The sequence below is a fragment of the Zingiber officinale genome, chromosome 8A, assembly GCF_018446385.1.
Source record: "Zingiber officinale cultivar Zhangliang chromosome 8A, Zo_v1.1, whole genome shotgun sequence".
Taxonomy (NCBI): Eukaryota; Viridiplantae; Streptophyta; class Magnoliopsida; order Zingiberales; family Zingiberaceae; genus Zingiber; species Zingiber officinale.
The window spans coordinates 126,676,213-126,695,285 of NC_056000.1; the positions used below are offsets into that span (position 1 = coordinate 126,676,213).

Below are 19,073 nucleotides of genomic sequence, written 5' to 3' on the forward strand. Positions count from 1 at the left end.
AACAATTTTACAACCTACATTCAAATAAAATAGCTATTAGCAAACTTTTATACAGTGAACAAAGAAGACAAATGATATGCTATAAGAAATGATATGCTGCAAGAAGAGATATGTTACAAGAATTACAAATAAATAAACAATATAATATAAAAGAGACCATAGTCATATGAATAACAAAATCACAAATCTCAACAACAAGAGATATCACAAATCACAAAAGATATACAATCCTCCATTGAGATTTCTCCCAAATATTGACAATAAATTTAATAAACATATATAAGTTAAATAAGTATAACTTGAAGAAAAAAAATTCTGCCTATTCCATAAGATAAGAAAATGGACCCTTTAACATACTATACTGGAGAATCCATGCCCGATATAGTCACAAAAAACCTTGTGAAGCATCTGTCCAAAGACCTCCCGGAACTTCAGGAGTCATGAATTTGGAGTTGCAGCAAAGTCAAGCTCGACAAAGTTCAGAAGGAATAAGCGTGTTGCTTGATTGGTTGTCCAGTAGACACTCACCTTTCTCGTCAAGGCAGGGTCGCTAGTGGAGGAGCTTTAGGGTTTCTAGAAAGAAGCCGTGGAGGAGCTTCGCGGCTTCGCTGGGGGTGCGCCTTTAGGGTTCGCTCGGCGATGGAGGAGCTTCGATGGTGGCAGATCTCTGCTTTGTGCACAGCTTTTGCGTGGAAGAGAAATTGGAGGAGAGGGCGGCGCAGAAGAGAAGCTTCTCGGAGGAGAGGTGGGCGCAGTAGAGAAAAAGGAGGAGAGGCGCAGGAAGATCACTCGGAGGAGAGTGCGGCGCAGGAGAGAAATCGGAGGAGATGGGTCGGCAGGTTCTGTGGAAGAGAGATGGGGGGAAACAGACAGAGTTTAGAGTTTTCGTCAAAGTTGAGGTGGACAGAGAGGAATGGAAAATGCATTTTTTTCATTCCACGTGGGAATGGATGAGTCATTCGTGCAGCGTTTCGTGCTTTGTTTTCCCGCAGCGTATCATTACTCTTAGTTTTATAGTCACAGTAAATATTATAACAGTTATGTTTGACAGTTGCTAAATTTAAAAGTTACTGAACTTATCTGATAAGTTTGAGTTGTAGCCATCATAATTTACCTATTGCAACATAAATATTATTGAATAGAATAAATTTAAATTAGAGTAGCTATGTGAATAAATTAAATTTGTATCATAAATAACAACAACAACAACCAAGTTTGTCATGAGCTAGTCCGTCTAGACTTGCAATCCACGCGGGTTGATTAGCCTCTTGATAAAATTTTAATTCAACACATTTAAATTATTTAATGGAACAGTTGAATATAATGAACCTAATTCAAATTAAAGACTTTATTTATAATTGTTAAAACTTAGAATTATCTGGTTCAACTGTCTAATCAGTTTAGAATTTAATTTGTATGATAGAAAATAATAATATCAAACAATATATTTGAGGGTAAGTGTATAATTCTATTCATCATGGTTGAGGGGGCCTTTTTCAAGATGCGTGTTCAAAGTTATTATGTATAAACTTAGTTATTTGATTACCAATTAATCATATGTCTAAGTTATAGGGAATAAAACATATATAATCAAAAGTTATTTAATTTAATCTTAGATAATACAATAAAATTTATTTATTTAGAGATTTTAGTATAGAATTTAGTACATGAATTAGATCAGTTGTCGAATGAACTAATAAAATTATATATATATATATATATATATATATATATAAAATAATAATAATAATAATAATAATAATAATAGTATTATTATTAATGGTGATGTATATGAATATCATATTTGAATAATATTTTAGAATTTTTTTATTATTTTAGAATTTTTAGATAATTTTGTTAGGTTTTAAAATAGATCTATTTAATTTATTTCAACTAAAGTTAATTAATTAAAGTTTTAATTAAAAAAACTTAGGTTTAAAGAAAAACCTAATTTTTAAAAAAACATATTGTGAGATCGTCCCTCGTGTATGCTGTCAATCGAACATCACCCCCCGAGCCTTCTGATGAGTCACCTGCCATCTCCGACCCTTGGTGAGATATGTTCGGTGAACAACATGTGTGAGCCTTTCGTTGGAATGATGCTCATGTCGAGTTGGCACTGTTTGTTGGACATCTTGTTCACCGGACAATAAGTTGTTTGCCACCTTCGGTCGAACACTCCTGTTGAGCCTTCTGATGAGCTACCTACCACCTTCGGCCCCCGACGAGCAGCGTTCAATGGGCTGAATGTGTGAGCCTTTCACTGGAACTAGAGATGACAATGGGGTGAATTTAAATCCGGCCCCGTATTAAACCGGCTCCGTTCAAGGTGGGTTTAAATCCGGTCAAATGGGTTACGGGATAGATCTAAACTTGTTGATTGAGTTTATATATATATACATATAAAGTTTAGCGGATTGACGGATCAAATCTGCTATGGATTCGCCAAGTTTTGAGCGGGGTTGGGGAGGGGCGGGTTGGAAAACTAGGCAAGGCGGTCCGAATTTGGATCAATTTTTTTCTAGCGGAGCGGGTTCTGGGATTTGCCAAACCCACACCGAATCCATCCCGTTGCCATCCCTAGTTGAAATGGTTGCGATGCCGAGCTGACACCACTTGCGGGGCGGGGCGTCCAGTTTATGGGTTTAGTGAGCTGTTTGCCACCTTTGGCTCCTAACGAGTCTTCCACATCAAAGAATGATGGCAACTGACACGGATAGATTCCCCATAACTCTGGAATCAGAAAAAAAATCTAAAAAAAATATGAGATTATCGCATTCCAAGTTGAATTTCTAGATTCTTGACCTTTGCTGATAGTGTCGGGCATACAATACAATGTTACTTGGGAATTGTTTATTATCTAAATCAAATAAATTTTTTATTGATTGATAATTAAAATTATTAATGATAACCAAGCAAAAAAAACAGTCATTTACTTGGGCATATATTACAAGAAGACAAAATAGCTAAAAGACCAAAGGTTAGAGGGCAAAATAAGAAATTTTTTTAAAAAATCTCCCTCTTTATAAAATTTTCTATATGCTTTCCTATTTTCTTAAAAAAAATCCCATTGTTTTCTCCTAATTATTATTATTATTATTTAAATATTCAAATATCACATAGTCGTGTAGGATTTGGCCTACAAATTAAGTCAGACCAAACACAACCCGACCTAGAATGGATCGGGCTGGGTTGCAAGTGAGGTGTGAGTCTAATTTGCATTTTGGGCTTCTATTGGGCCCCCCATGAACAAATTCGAAATCATGAATTTTTTGTAATAAGAATTGAATTAAACTAATATACTTAAAGCAAGCAAGAAAGAGATGCCCCCATCAAGTGTTCTACTAAGAACATGATTAAGCATCATGATTAATATGACAAAGTTCGATCAATGATTTCCCCAATTTCATATCTAAATCTCTTCTTTCTTAACTCTTTACGAAGAATGCAATCCATTCACAACTTTCTTATTTTTTTTTTAGCTTTTGGTGAGGAGTTGAGCTGTCCATCTTAAGTCACTTTGCAATTTGATAATCGAGCACTTAGTTGCCTCCCTCTCTTTACATTTGTTGTTTGTTATGGTAACTCTAAGCCATTGCGTTCGTGAAAGAAGAGGCTCCGAATTTTCTCGCGGCTGAAAAGAAAAGGAATGCAACGAAGAGGAGGCATGTGGTTGGAAAAAGAAGGCGAGTGTAGGGTACAACCACCACTAATCGAGGGGGTTTCGGGGTCCATTCATCCACTTTTGCCAACTAGGTAAATATAAATTTAGTTCTCATTGTGCAAGCTAAAGAGCTATCGGCATCATTGCCAAGAAGTGAGTTGTATGATTGCAAAAATGGCCTACCTTTTGCAAAGTGCATGGAGGGGGTCCTCCATGGATTTTATTTTGTTGATCGTAAATCGACAAGATTAACTAGTTCAACAGCTAAAACATATAAAGTTAGGTTGAAGATCTCTTTTGTTCACTTTACTTTAGATTCGATAAATGATTTTTTTATGATATATTTTTAAAGCAATTGGACGTTTGGTTGATGAGAATAGTTGTTTTATTTCTTATACATTTCTGAGCTTATGATTTAACTATTTATCTAATAACTTGTTCTCGGAGCAATGGTATAATGGCAGGAACGTCTTTTCAATTTTTTTAGATATCTAATGATCGATTTTCATGGATGAATTTTATTTAACGGATAATTGACCTAAAAACTCTGTTGATGAGACGTCTGCTACGAGCGTTTCTCGATTTATTTTGGTGATAAGTGAAAAACTTATTTACCTTGATGGTCAGTGGAAAACTTTTATGGGATTGGATCGGTCATCTCTTAGAATTAATCGACATACCTGATCTCAACTAAAAAAATATATTATTTGTCTAACTCATTTAGTCTCTAGGGTGTTATATGTGAACGATTAAAAAAAAAATGATGAATCAAGTAACATCAACTTTAAAATAACCGGCCCGATCCTATGGTATATATGAATGATTCAAGCTAAGTCTAAGCTTTTGTAGGATTGTACTGCAACATATGAATTAATAAATAATCTAACATACTGTGGCAAAAGGCGTATATGCTTGTCCCAGCGCCCCCACCAATCCGTCCCAAAGTTAACACGGAGAAGATAAATCACGGACGACTACTAGCATTTAGAATAGTGACTAGCATAAATAATCTAACACACGGTATTATCGGAGATTTACAGCTAATGTGAAAAATGAGATGCAACTAAGCTTATAATAAAAATCATAAATCCTAACCAGACCTTAAGATTAAAATAAAAAATCAGCTGCAACACAAGGCCGGATCTTCCGTAGGTTCGAAGGTGACGACTTCATAATCTCAATCTCATAAAGAAAGCAAGATAGCTGTCAGAACATCTCTTACGGGAACCATACTTGTATATATAGGGTCCAAACTTATTAGCAACACATCAATACTAACGATAATAGATTAATGAGTTCTACACGTATAAGTTCATATCTAATAATACAAACCTACAGTTAGAATGCCAAATTAAATCATTTTAATGGATGCCAATTAACATGTCAATCCATCTGATTAGTAGGGATCCTTTGGTCTACAAATTATGGATCAAGGGATGATCTATTGCACGAGGATCTTTGATTTGGATATACTCCATCTTTAAATAGGTGGAGTCCATCCAAATCAAGGATCTAAAAAAGTGGACCATCCTCTGATTCGTAATTTGCAGACCAGAGAATTCGTCCTCCCATCAATAGAGATTAAATCTAATAATATGATGTATCTGGATATCATCGTCTAGCATGTGGAAGCCACCCTCGGCCATGGGCTCAAACTAAATCCACGCCTACAGTTGTAAGTGAACCAAATATTCATGAAAAAAATTTAATACTACCTTATTAACTATCAATTAAATAAATAAGTTAAGTCTGAACAACTATATATTCATGAACAATATTATAAAGTGTTAGTGAACCAGGCTTATTAACAAATGCCTCTGTAAATTATGTTGATTAATAATTTTTTTATCAAAATTATAAATAGATAAATAAATAAGTTTATAATATTCAACTTACAATCAAATAGGGGTGTAATCGAGTCGAATCGAACTGAACTTTTGGATGTTTGAATTTGACTCGTTTATAATCGAGCGAGCTTGAACTTTATTTAACGAATATATTCATGACTTACGAGCTTATTCGAGCTTTTATCGAGCCTAAACGAGATTAATAAATATAAATTATAAATTTAAATATTCATTAAAAACTAAATTATATATTTTAAAAAAATTATAATATTCTTGTTAAAATTTATAATTTTATTCTAATAAATAAATTTAATATATTTGTCTATGTTTTTCATAAGTAGAGTGTAAAATCTATAAATTTAATATCAAAACTATTATTTTTTTTAATTTAAAAGTTGATTTATGAGCTTAATGAACATGTTCACGAGCTAACGAGCCAAATATTGTGAAGCTTGAGCTTAGTTTGTTTATCTTAACGAGCCTTATTAAACGAGCTCAAACGAACTTTTATCGAATCGAGTTTCGAATAACTCATGAACAGTTTGGCTCATTTACACCCCTACAATCAAATAAATTTAAAAATATAAAAATTTTAAATAGTTAAACAAGCTTGATAGCTTCATAAGATCTAAGAGAACCAAACTCAAATTTATAAAAAAATTCATATCAAATTTGAATAATTATTTGAATAGTTTAATTATTTTAAGTTTAGAAGGAGAGTATTGGGATAATGATAAAATTATTATCAGATTTAAATTGGGAAAATAGTCTTTTATAAAATATCAGGTAGAAATTACAATTCGTAAATCAGACTGCTCTTTTTAATTCATTTTAAGCTCCATGACTCGTTTATAACCTACCCGCACTTTCTCCACAATTGAACCGGGTTCACTTTACCCACCCGATTTGTATTTATTACAAAAGCCAAGAGAAAGAGAGTCGGAGCCACTTTTTGATTTGGTTCGCATAAGACTTTCGAATTTTTTTTGACCGTTGGGGGTGGTCCGGTGTGGTGGGTCCGACCGGGAAGAGGCATGCGCCAATTGACACCACCACGTTAAATAAATCCAACCGCCGGTTCCCACACCCAACCCTCGACATTTGAAAATATTCGACTGAGGCCCTCGAAAATGTAAATTTTACAGTACAAAATATGCAATTTAACGCCGGCTATTTTCAGAATTTATAAAATATTAAAGCCACTGGAAAAGAAGAGTAGCTATAACTCAAGCAGCAGCAGCACTGCAACACAAGCCCTTTCCTGTCTCCGCTCCGCAAAGCAGCAGGAGGAGGAGGAGGAGGAGGTGGAGGAGGAATTGGATTCCTTAATTTTCTCCGCCGATTGCGGGTCGTGGGCAATGGCGATGGAGTCGGAGGGGTTTCTGTCGTTTTCGCTAGCTTCGGTGGTGGAAGACGTCTTGAAGGAGCATGGAGCTAGGTTTAGCGATACCAACTTGGCCTCCAGGAAGGCCGAGGAAGCGGGTAAATCCATTCTTCATCCCTTCTCCAATTTGATTTTTTCATAGTAAATGTAAGCTTCAGAGGAAGATTGTCGATTGCCTTTTGTAGATTTTTGTTTTTCACAATGATTTTCTTGTGGATGTATGGTTTCCTTTGAGTTGATGACGGATGATTTAAATCAGAGGTATTTTTTGATTTAATGGCAGCGGCGAGGAGGTACGAGGCAGCCGGATGGTTGAGAATGGTGGTGGGAGTTGTAGTCGCAAAAGAATTGCCCAACGAGCCTTCGGAGGAAGAATTCAGGCTTGGATTGAGGAATGGGATAATCCTTTGTAATGCTCTCAACAAGGTTCGACCCGGAGCAGTTCCAAAAGTGAGTAAACTTTTTGTTTTTTTTATCGTTGCTCATGTTCTAGACTCCGTTGATCCTTTTCTTCTTCTTCTTCTCTCCTCCTGCGATTTTCTCATTCTAAGAAATACAGGTGGTTGTCAATCCTGGAGATACAATTCAACAACCAGATGGAGCAGCGCTCTCCGCATATCAGTATTTTGAAAACGTGAGGAACTTCCTTGTATCAGCACAAGAAATGGGTCTACCCACCTTTGAGGCATCTGATCTAGAACAGGTAGAGCTTGGCACTGTTAAAAAGTAAAAGTTCGGCAATGAAATTTCTGTATGTTAAATTTAGGTACTTAAAATACTTAATGTTACTTCAAAGCTATGGATATTGTAACACTGATTGCTCGAGTATTATTTGTTTTTCCCTGTGGAAATTACAATTATTAACAAAATCAGTTTTGAAGCCATTTGGTTCTTACTTTCTATTCTGTTTGTTTGAACTCTAGGGAGGCAAGAGTGCTAGGATTATCGATTGCATTCTTTCTCTCAAGGGTTATGCTGAGTGGAAACGAATGGGTGGGCATGGTACTTGGAGATCTGGTGCAAACCTTAAACCATCCATCTCAGGCAAGCATTTGTTGAAGAAAAATTTGGAAAATTCAAAGAGTTCATTGTTAAGAGATCAATATATGAGTGACAATGATCATCTACGAGCTGAACAATTTTTTGATGGGGATGTCTCTTTAGAGTCCAGTGAAATGGTTAGTTATTGACATATTAATAAATTATAAAAGGTATATTAGTTCCACTTTTCACTGATGTCTTCGTTGGCAACAGACCACTTTGGTTCCTTTAAATATGCTTGTCCATGCGGCTTTATCAAACAAGAAGCCTGAAGAACTTCCTCTGGTAAAGCTTGCTAAATACCTCCCGACTTTATTTATTCTTAAAAGAAGTTACTTTTATTTGGGTGTTGTAAATATTATATTTTGTTGCAGCTTGTGGAGTCATTGTTGAATAAAGTAATGGAGGAATTTGAACATCGTATTACAAAACAGAATAGCTTGGTATGTTTCAAATTTTAAAGCATTTTTGATGTAGATATAAAATTGTTATCTTTTTAAGGCTATGGAAAAATCCATTTGGACATACTAGTATGTTTCTATTTTGTGATTGTTGCTACTGCAATAGAAACCTTAGATTTCTTGTGCTGATGTTGGCCAAGAAACATGCAGTCTTTGTTAACCATCAAGTAATAATCTTTCCTTCACATGAATGAAATCTGGAAACATGTCATAGCAGTGTGAGTAAACATTACTTTTACTTTCTTATCACCCAATAAGCATCATCAATCAACTGATTCATATGATTACTTAACCAAACAGGATAAATCAACTTCAAAGGGCATCAACAATTGCACATTAGTCAAGACAAAGGCATCAATAGGTACTCTATTTGTTGACAGTGGAACAGAGGTATAATGCACAATTGCTACTATCTAAATAATGATGCAATACTAGCAAATTGACTAATTTAATTTTTTCTGAAAGGAAATTGAAGGAAGTATTTTTGCAAAGTCGAAAGAAGAGGGCTATAATAAGAAGATATCCAAAGGAGAGACATCAAAAGAAAAGCTTTTAATGCAGCAACTGATTTTCAAACAAGATAGAGCTATTCAGGTTCTTTTTCCTGTTTGAAGGCTATGCTATACTTTGTTTATCAGTTAAATGTATTGAGTTATGCAATTAGAGTAACAAAATTTTAGCATTATTTACAAACTGTAGGAACTTAAGCATACTCTTCAAAGTACCAAAGTTGGAATAGGGGTGATGCAAATGATGCACACTGAGGAATTTAATAAGCTTGGTAAGGCACAAATTGTATGAAAATACTTTGTCAAATGAAAATATTATATAATGCTAGTCTTGCTATTGATTACCAATTATCTTGCCGATGAATTTGAATTTTAGGAGATTGTGTACATAGCCTTGCCAATGCTGCTTCAGGTTATCACAAGGTTCTTGACGAGAATAGAAAGTTGTACAATCAAGTTCAAGATCTTAAAGGTAAAAAAATAAAGAATTTTATCTTTATGTAGTAAGAGAGCAATGTGCTCCTGCTAACTTTGTGAGTTGTTTTTTTTTTTTGTAATATCAGGGAGCATTAGGGTCTATTGCCGAGTAAGACCCTTCCTAGTAGGACAGTTGAGTAATAATTGCATAGGCTCATTTGATGAGGGTAGTATCTCGATAATAACTCCCTCAAAGTATGGAAAAGAAGGACGTAGATCTTTCAACTTCAATAAAGTATTTGGCCCATCAGCAACACAAGGTCGTTGGAGTTTTGTTATATGATATGCATATTTATTCACATTCATAGATTGGTGAAGCATCACTCTTACATGTAATCATGTTGCAGAGCAAGTATTTTCCGATACACAACCTCTAATCCGATCCATTCTTGATGGTTACAATGTTTGTATATTTGCATATGGCCAAACTGGATCAGGAAAGACTTACACTATGGTATATTACATACCTGCTATTGATTACTTTCGAAGTTTATTCGTTTTGAAGGAAACAAAATCTTCAAGGCGTCAAAGTATAGCTAATTTTGTTGATGATTAAATGCATTTAGAGAATGATACAATTTCTTTTATGGGTGCAGAGTGGACCCAAGGTTCTTAATGAGCAAACGCTAGGTGTGAATTTCAGAGCTTTAAGTGATCTATTTAAACTTGCTGAACAAAGGAAGCATTCATTTAGTTATGAGATCAGTGTTCAAATGATTGAGATATACAACGAGCAAGTTAGGGATCTCCTCGGTGAAGGCATTAACAAACGATATCCTCTCACCTAGGAACTTTGTTATTTTATTATCTACTTCTTTACTTTGTTGATATCTGTCTATACTTACCTTGCGAAATTTTTGAACGGAGGAAAATGGATTCATGCTCAATGTTCCTTCATATTGTCAGTTATGCTATAATTGTCTTTGTATTTTTGCTCCCTTGACAAGTAAGTACATTAGAAATTCGGAATACTTCGGAGAAAGGACTTAATGTTCCCAATGCAAACTTAGTACCTGTTGCATCAACATCTGATGTAATGGAACTAATGAATATTGGGCACAAGAATCGTGCTGTTGGTGCTACAGCTTTGAATGATCGTAGCAGTCGATCTCATAGGTAATGTCCAAAGTTTCCCCTTATTATTGACTTTATTTTACTCAACCTGTAAATCTTTTGAATGCTTTACATGCAGTTGCTTGACTGTTCATGTTAAAGGAAGAGACTTGACTTCCGAAACTGTTCTCCGTGGATGCTTACATCTGGTAGATCTGGCGGGCAGTGAGAGGGTTGACAAATCTGAAGTCACAGGAGAAAGGCTAAAAGAAGCACAACATATAAACAAATCTCTCTCAGCTCTAGGGGATGTCATATCTGCACTTGCACAAAAGAATTCACACGTTCCTTATAGAAATAGCAAACTCACACAACTTCTTCAAGACTCTCTTGGTAAGTTGCTTTCTTCTAAGGTATAGATCAATGAGTTTTACCTTATTTGGACTTAAATTTTATATCCTTTGTGAAATAGGTGGTCAAGCAAAAACCTTGATGTTTGTCCACATAAGTCCAGAAATGGATGCGGTTGGGGAAACCCTTAGCACACTTAAATTTGCAGAACGTGTTTCCACAGTTGAGCTTGGTGCTGCACAAGTGAATCAAGAAAGTGGAGAAGTTAAAGAACTAAGGAAGCAGGTTATATATTTTCTTCTCTCAGTAGCATTTCTATAATCCAATAGCTTGTTCATTTTAGATACATATGTTGTATTCTTCTTAGTGTCTCTTTTGAGTTTCTTAGAAACAATTATTTCTATATTGCAGATAGCTAGCTTGAAAGCAGCCCTAGCAAGGAAAGAAACCGTTCACCAGAATAAATTACCTAGTTCAGATCCCATCCATATTACAACACCATCACCTGTACATTCCAGTCGACAGAGTGGTGGGGCTTATCTAAGCAGTCAAACTACTCATAGACAACCAATGGAAGAAGTTAGCAATATTGAAGTAAGTGTTCTGTTTTAGTTCAATCCAGTACCCTCCCTTTAGCTGTAATTGTTTTTTAGATAATATACATGTCACAAAACGAATTACAATAGCGTACAATTCTGAAAATTTCTAGATGATCGACCAAAAAATCTAGTTCTGGGTATATGCCACTATACATTTCTTTATATTTTTGATGAACTTACAAGTTTAGCAGTATCTGCTAATTGTCTGGTTGACATGAAGATGCTTCTCTATCATTTCTACAAATATACTTCATTCCTGATTCTTTATTTGGTGCCCAAGATGCTCTTTTGTTCAGTGTCTCTTTCCTAGTTTAGACATTTTTATCATTGACACATTTTTAAGCAATAATGTAAATTTCTCTCTGGTAACTTGCTTGAAATATGATTTAATTCAGAATATGTACTTTTCCTTTATGCTGTTTGTACTTATTTGCAGAAAATAACTCTGCTTTCTTTTCAGGTCAGGGGTAATGTTGTGATGAGACGTAAAGTTCCAAGTTTTGATCTCCAAGATCTATCGACAATAAATGACTCTTCTCCCTGGACAGTAAGTAGCTCCAGAATGAATCATCCGAACAAGGATGATAAACAAATTGTCTACAGCGACTGGGTTGATAAGGTCATGGTAAACAAGCAAGAGACAGTTGCTACAGATGACAATTACATGATAGATTGGGAGGGGAGTTATGGGACATCACCTGATCACCTGTTCTACCATCAATGTCTTTCTGATATGAGGGTTCATCCTGATGAACAATATCATAAAAATGCCATCACCAGAAAAGATAGCAGCTATGAGCTGAATAGGCAAAGAAAAGAGTCATTTTACGCTGCAACTGATGGTTCAGACGACCTAGATGTTGCGACCAGTGATTCTTCAGAAGCAGATATGCTATGGCAATTCAATCTCCAAAATGTACATAACACATACAATGAGAGTGGTTCAAAGATCAAGAAGCCTCAGACAAAGCCACAAGCAAAAACTCCTGATACAAGGTAATTTGGTTGGACTTGAAACTGCCATAAATTTCTCACTCTTGTGAAAGGTATTACATGATTATTCATTATGTTTCGATCTGCAACTTAGGATTCCAAATCATACAAAGTTATCATCTTCCAAGAAATCAAACGGGCCCAACCGGATAGGAAGGCAGACCATTTCCAGCATTTCTGGTGACCGGAAACATTAACGAATTACATCGGTTGGCAAGATTATCAATTACAAATAGAGGTGTTTCTGATATAGTGGCTTGCTACTTGTTCTTCTTTAGAGTGAAAAAAGATAATTGAGCTTTCTCAAGCAGAGTTAATGAGTAGCAATAATCCCAGATGATGCGTGTATCACTGGAGTTGTGACAATGGATAAACGTGTATTGTTGTATTATTCTTTTTTTATTGTGTCTACGATTTGTAAAGAAAAGGAAGAGCAAAATGAGGCAAATTCATAGAGGTATACTTACAATTCGTTATGTATATCACGATAAAGTAATTTGTGCAACGGCATTGCTCTTGTATTCTAAACTGTTGTATTGCTTGTATTTTGTGCTCTAAATTATGTCTTCATTTGCTTCAAATTTCTGCTGCTGTGATGATTGGATCCTTACAGTGGTGGATCCAGACAAATATTTAGAGGGGTGCTCAAAGAAAAAACTAAAAAAAATGGAGTTGTATAGACACGAGTTTGTTTTTGTTTGATCTGGTTTTTTTGTTAGTTCAATTGCTTCTCCACTTTTACCCTATTGTTCTGTTTCGGTAATGCTGACTGGCTATCAGTTTTGACAACGTTGACCGTGGTTGCACAATTCTGTTGTATTTGCCACTAGCAAGAATGGAATTTAATAATACAACAATAGGTCATTTCTTCTTTAATTTGTGTTTAAAATTTGTGCTTCCATTAATTGAAATCTGATAAAGTTGTCTGACACAGTTACTCATGTTTTACGCACCTTTTCAAGGAGACATGCCTCTCGGTTTTATCCTTCCTTTTATTCTGCCAAATGCTTCCTTTTTATTTTTAAATTCATTAGTCTTTTTCATTCGGCCTCTCACTTTCGCGAGAGGTATTAGCCTCTTCCTTTTCATTTTTGGTTCTGGGGTGATCTCTCTGCGCCGTTGTTCCAAGATCATCTTATTCCGCGCCAAGATCGTCTTTTCTTGATTTTCTTAATTTGTATGCTAATTTAATTTTTTGTCAAAAGCAAGGGAGTGCTTCCGCACCCCCTCGCGCCCCCCGCATCCGCCGTTGGATCCTTATATGAAATCAACTTCATTCCTGCTGTCCTTGATGTGGATCTCAATGCTGAAGTGTCATCCATGTTGGTCTCTCTTACTAAAGATCTAACTGCATTCCATTTTTGAAATAATTGATTACTATAGGCTTAGAATTCTTTTTCTAATGCATGCTCACTAGTCAGGTTTCAAGTGATGAAGCTATTGATACAACTATTGGTCAGGACGGTGCGGTGGTTAAGACATGGGGTGTTACTATATTAGGTCATGGGTCAAAACTCAGTGTGTCCGAGCATGCCTTTTCTCATATCTTGGCTACTGCACTAATGACTAGTAGCTATTCGTAATTTACTTCCTCTGTGTTGGTCTAAGAACGGATTGATGGAGATGTTGGGGGACCAAATCACCTTTTACCACGTATTTGGAGATAAAGCTGCCTTCTACAATTCCTAAGACAATAATTTTCATATATTAAATAATCTGATGAAAGATAATTTTTTTTTTTTTTCATTCAAGCACCATCATGTAGAAGTCCACTAAAAGTTGACAAATTTGTTGCCTTTGGGAGAAACTCCTCCTACCCTCTAATTACTTGACGGTTGATTATAAACTGACCCTATAATTTATCTTCCTTTAATTTGATAATGAACTATAAAAGACATCTGAGATGAATATAATCATCTTTTATTATAATCCTGTGAGGGAGCATTATGCAGAAAGTTTGTTGTTTTCTTTGTAAAAAGTATTGGATTCGACGGGGTCTAATTCATGATGTTGGCCTGCACATTATAATTATTGGATTATTCCTTAATAATTTATTTAATTAGCCCAATTACTAAAGTCTTGATGGATTGACTAGTGATTGTATTTCTTATTGGGCCGATCCCACCTCTTGCTCTACTTATTAAGAATTATGTTTGTTGTTATAAATAGACACTTAGGTCTAGCCTATTTTGATGCTTCTTACATATTCTTACACATGAACGCTTACGGCAACCCTAAGAAGTACACACGGGAATCCATCTCCCCTTGTAGAGCGAAAGAGGTGAAGATCGAGTCTTCAATTATATAGGCGCTCAACGCAGGTAATTTTTATTCTCTAAATTCGTTCATATACTTGATAAGATTCATTGTACGGTGGAAATCTTGATTAGGAGATCCAGCTTATGTCACGTTCTACCATCTTAAAATATATCTTACATTTGGTATCAGAGCGAGGTTGATTCAAATATATGAATTGAGATAATATGTTATTACCTGTCGACATGTTATATCTAGTCGTTTGATGCCTTACAACGAATTATGAAGGAGTGTTTGTTTTGAATGTTAACGTAATTATGTCTCCAAAATTATTTTGATGGAAATTAATGACATAATTAATTGCTAAATATAATTCAATGTTGCATAAGTTATTTCTATAGATGACTTATTCATTAAGATACCAAGATAATTACCATAATTATCAATTATAGTGTATGTCATTAATATTTGTTATATTAGTTGCCATATTAATTGTCATATTATGTGATTAATGTGCTTTTGATAAATTATTTACCATAATTATATTAGGAAATAATGTCCATATCATCTTTAGATGATTACATGAATTTTTGCTTGATTGATGATTTAATTGTTGACTTCGTCATCTCGTTATTTAAGGTATTAACATGTTGCAATATCCTTAATTGATTTTAAATCATAATTATTATTTTCATGTATATAATTATGGTACGCATGATTGAAAGCATGACATAAATATACTAAATTTAACGTGGGACTCTTATTTGATTTATCATATTTTCATGATAAATCGACCCAACAGAAGATTTATCAATTAAATAAATAGGAATAACTAAACCACACTTATGTTACATTCTTATATTAAAATTAATAATTGGCCCAACTGAAAATTATTATTTTAATTATTGAATGGAATTTATTATAGTATGAATTTATCTTCTGACTAATGGTGGAGTGAATTCAACTATAAATATGATAAAATTTTTATAGAGAAAATTTATGTGCATTTATTACAGTCGGCCCAACGGAAGATTGTAATATTTTGCTATTTCTCGATAGAAAACTTATGTTTAATTTTCTATCATACTTTAGCACTAACGCACAATTTAATCGTAGTTCTAAATCAATTCTGCCCAACGACGATTTAAATTTAGTTCTATGATTAAGTCAAAAAAATCTAACGGAGAAAATTTATGTGCATTTATTACAGTTAGCCCAACGGAAGGTTGTAATATTTGCTATTTTCTCGATGGAGAACGTCTGTCATTATCCTCCATCATAATTTTTGGCACTAATGTAATGCTTAATTGTAGTTTTATTTTATTTTCTGTCCAACAGTGATATAAATTCAATTCTATAATTACGTTAAAGTGTAACAGAGAAATTTTATGTGCATTTATTGTAATCAGCCCAATGGAAGCTTATGATATTTTGCTAATTTTTATGTAATTACTTTTCATACTCTAACACTAATGCATAAAGGAGAAAAGTTTAAATATATTTTTGTAGTCGGTCCAACGGAAGGTTGCACGAATATATTCTTTCTCAGTGGATATATTAATGTGTTTGTTTTTCCCATTAATGTGTACTTCTTCAATCGCTTATGCATTATGATTATGATTTATATTTTCCATTATTGTTAATGAGCATGATTTAACTCTGTGAACGCAACTTCAATTATGAACCAAATCACGTCCATTGAAACTCTGATAAGTAGCAATTTTAAGAAATGGAACGAACAGATTCGCCTCATCCTAGGCGTTATGGACCTTGATTATGCCTTATGGGTTGATAAACCTACCCCACTTTCAGACACTAGCACTCAAGATGAAAAGTCTGCTTATGAAAAATAAGAACGGCCCAACCGTTTGTCACTTGTGATAACGAAAGGTTCCATATTGTCGAATATTCGAGGAGGCGTGCCTGATTCTGAAAATGCTAAGGACTTCCTTGATTCCGTTGAGGAGCAGTTTCAGGGTTCCTCTAAAGCACTTGCTACCACACTAATCATCAAAATGGTAACTTCTAAGTACAATGACCTTGGTGGTGTTTGTGGGCATATCCTAAGAATGAATGATATGGCTGCTCAGCTTAAGGCCATGGACATGTTGATCTTTGAGGCCTTTCTCGTTCATTTCATTATGACATCTCTTCCTTCTAAGTTTGATCCTTTCAAGATCAACTATAATACTTAGAAGGAGAAATGGAAAATGAGCGAACTGATCAGTATGTGTGATCAAGAAGAAGAAAGACTTAAGGCTGAGACACCTGATAGTGCCCACTTTACCACTCAATGACAGGGCAAGAAACGGAAACTACATGGAATGGACAAAAAACATGTGAAGAAAAATAATGACGGAAATAAGGCAAAGACTTCAGGCTCCAAGACTCGCAAATGCAACTTTTGTCGCGAGCCTACACATTTTCAGAAGGATTGTCCAAAACTCAAGGAGTGGTTAGCTAAAAAGGGTAAAATATCTAGTTATGTTTGTTATGAATCATTTCTTGCAAATGTTCCTACTTGTAAAATACCAAAAAATGGCGAATAATGATAAGGGAATTTTCCGGAATTTTTCGGAGCTCGTATAGACGAGTTTACGGGGATAAAAATGGGGTCCGGGAAAGTCTATTTAGGCTACCCCATTTAAGTGAGGAATAATTTATTTATTTAATTCTTTTTTCCTTTTTCTTTTATTTTCCTCATCCGCCGAACTCGTGACTATTTTCCTTTCCCCGACGCCGTCCCTCTTCACTCCGACGGTTTCTTCTTCTTCCCAAAACCGTCACGCCCTTCTGCTTCTTTCCTCGTGTCTTCATCACCGCCGGCGTCTGAGTATCACTCGAGCCTTCGCTTCTTCGGGTTGGGGACAGGAGCCGAGCAGCGCTGATCAAGCCGACAACTCCCCTGCCCAGTGATCTAAGTTTTTTTCCCCTTCTTCCTCTCTTTTGCCGACGCCGCCGACGCCACTGCGAGCTCCTCTGTGCCAATCACCGAGATTTCATAGCCGACCACTCACTGTGCCCTAGCTTTCCGCAGCATCGGGTCTCCTTCCATCATCATTCACCGAAGCTTGGAGAGATGCCCTAGTTTCCACGACGTCGTGCCCTAGCAGCGATCCTTAAGGTAAGGTGTCACTGGATTTCGATTAATTGGGCTCTGTGTTGCGTTAATCCTTCTTGTTCTGGTTTAGGAAAAAGGGGTCGGATCAGTTCTTACTGTTTTCCCCTGATCGGATCTTGATCCTCTTCTTTGCTGCGGATTAAGGTCACAGGATTGGAGAAACAGAGGTAAGGTGCATAGTTGTTGCTGGGAATTGGTTGGCGATTGGTTGTTTTTGTTAAAATCTAACCTCTTCTTCTTGATCCGGTTGGTGGACAACAACTTGATCAGGGCATCGAGTTAGGTTGTTACTTTGATCTGTGATCTCCACCGATTGGTTCCAGTGAGGTTTTATTTTGATCAGTGAGAAGTGTTTGGGTTGTTGGGCAGAGACTAGAAGGTGGTTGCTTGATTAGTGACCTCTTGCTTGATTCGGTTGATATCGGTGAGGAAAGATTTCAGCAAGATTCTGTGTTGTGGGTTTCTCTTTGATCTAGCAGCACCTTGGATTCAACATGACCTCTTTCAGGCAGTACACGTTTTGGCTGAGTTTGAGGTATGGTTTATGTATCGAATTATGGATAAATTGGATTACTAGATGGTTAGATTTATTAGGGTTTTACCCTAATTGAGTCTCAAGGATTTTTATTTGGTTATGCATTTGAGTTGTAGCTAAATAAAAAATGTATGTATGTTGGTGACACAGGACTTTGATGCGAGACGAGCATCTCGACGTCAGATTTGGACCGGATACGATCCTTCCTATTGGAGGCGGGTACCTCTTGACTTATCTTTTATGATATTGTCAATTAGATATGCATAGTATTTTATAGCTACAAACAATGATCATGTTTGCCTTTGGTATGTCACAGTTTGATACCCATAGCATGTTCTGTTTTGTCGCTTGTTATGTATCCATGTTTATACCTCGTGATTATTGCCATGAGTACCTTAGTTCCTAGAGTAAGTGACATACCATGCTTTACTGAGTTTAGGACTAGATTTTGGATTTTTATTATCTGGAATGTGTACCAATATTTTTATATCATATTTGGTCTGTGTACGTAGACCCTTTTGCTTTGATCCATGTATATTGTTGGTACATATTTTATGGAGGTGGATATGTTCAGGACCTAGGTTGTTATACCCTAGATCTGTGGATTTGACTTACTGGTACTAGGGTACACATTTTTATATATGTATGGATTTGGTTCAGGATATTGTCATGTTTAGTGTCATGCATCATCTCGCATGATTGCATGTTGTGCGATAGTCTGCTCCGTTATTGTCGAGCGCATCGCTAGTTACATGTATCTGTACACACCACCACTCATGGGT

General features: G+C 35.6%; 1 protein-coding gene across 1 annotated transcript; it reads left to right on the forward strand.

The window, feature by feature from the left end:
• The first annotated feature begins 6,774 nt into the window (after positions 1-6,774).
• On the forward strand, positions 6,775-12,960 carry LOC122010179 (kinesin-like protein KIN-14F). Its single transcript, XM_042566618.1, has 19 exons — positions 6,775-6,993; positions 7,179-7,345; positions 7,455-7,598; positions 7,819-8,073; positions 8,150-8,221; positions 8,311-8,379; positions 8,698-8,787; positions 8,863-8,991; positions 9,097-9,178; positions 9,283-9,378; positions 9,470-9,643; positions 9,731-9,837; positions 9,980-10,155; positions 10,338-10,499; positions 10,576-10,829; positions 10,909-11,072; positions 11,199-11,381; positions 11,847-12,382; positions 12,474-12,960. Exons 1-19 carry the CDS (start codon positions 6,870-6,872, stop codon positions 12,574-12,576), a joined length of 3,087 nt encoding a protein of 1,028 aa, XP_042422552.1. The 5' UTR covers positions 6,775-6,869; the 3' UTR covers positions 12,577-12,960.
• Positions 12,961-19,073: the final 6,113 nt, after the last annotated feature.

Bases quoted from the DNA above. Each gene is read 5' to 3' on its own strand.
- LOC122010179 (XM_042566618.1), top strand. From the start codon at position 6,870: ATGGCGATGGAGTCGGAGGGGTTTCTGTCGTTTTCGCTAGCTTCGGTG. The intron at 7,599-7,818 runs GTAGAGCTTGGC...TTTGAACTCTAG, and splicing joins AGGCATCTGATCTAGAACAG to GGAGGCAAGAGTGCTAGGAT. The intron at 10,156-10,337 runs ATATCCTCTCAC...ACAAGTAAGTAC, and splicing joins GGTGAAGGCATTAACAAACG to ATTAGAAATTCGGAATACTT.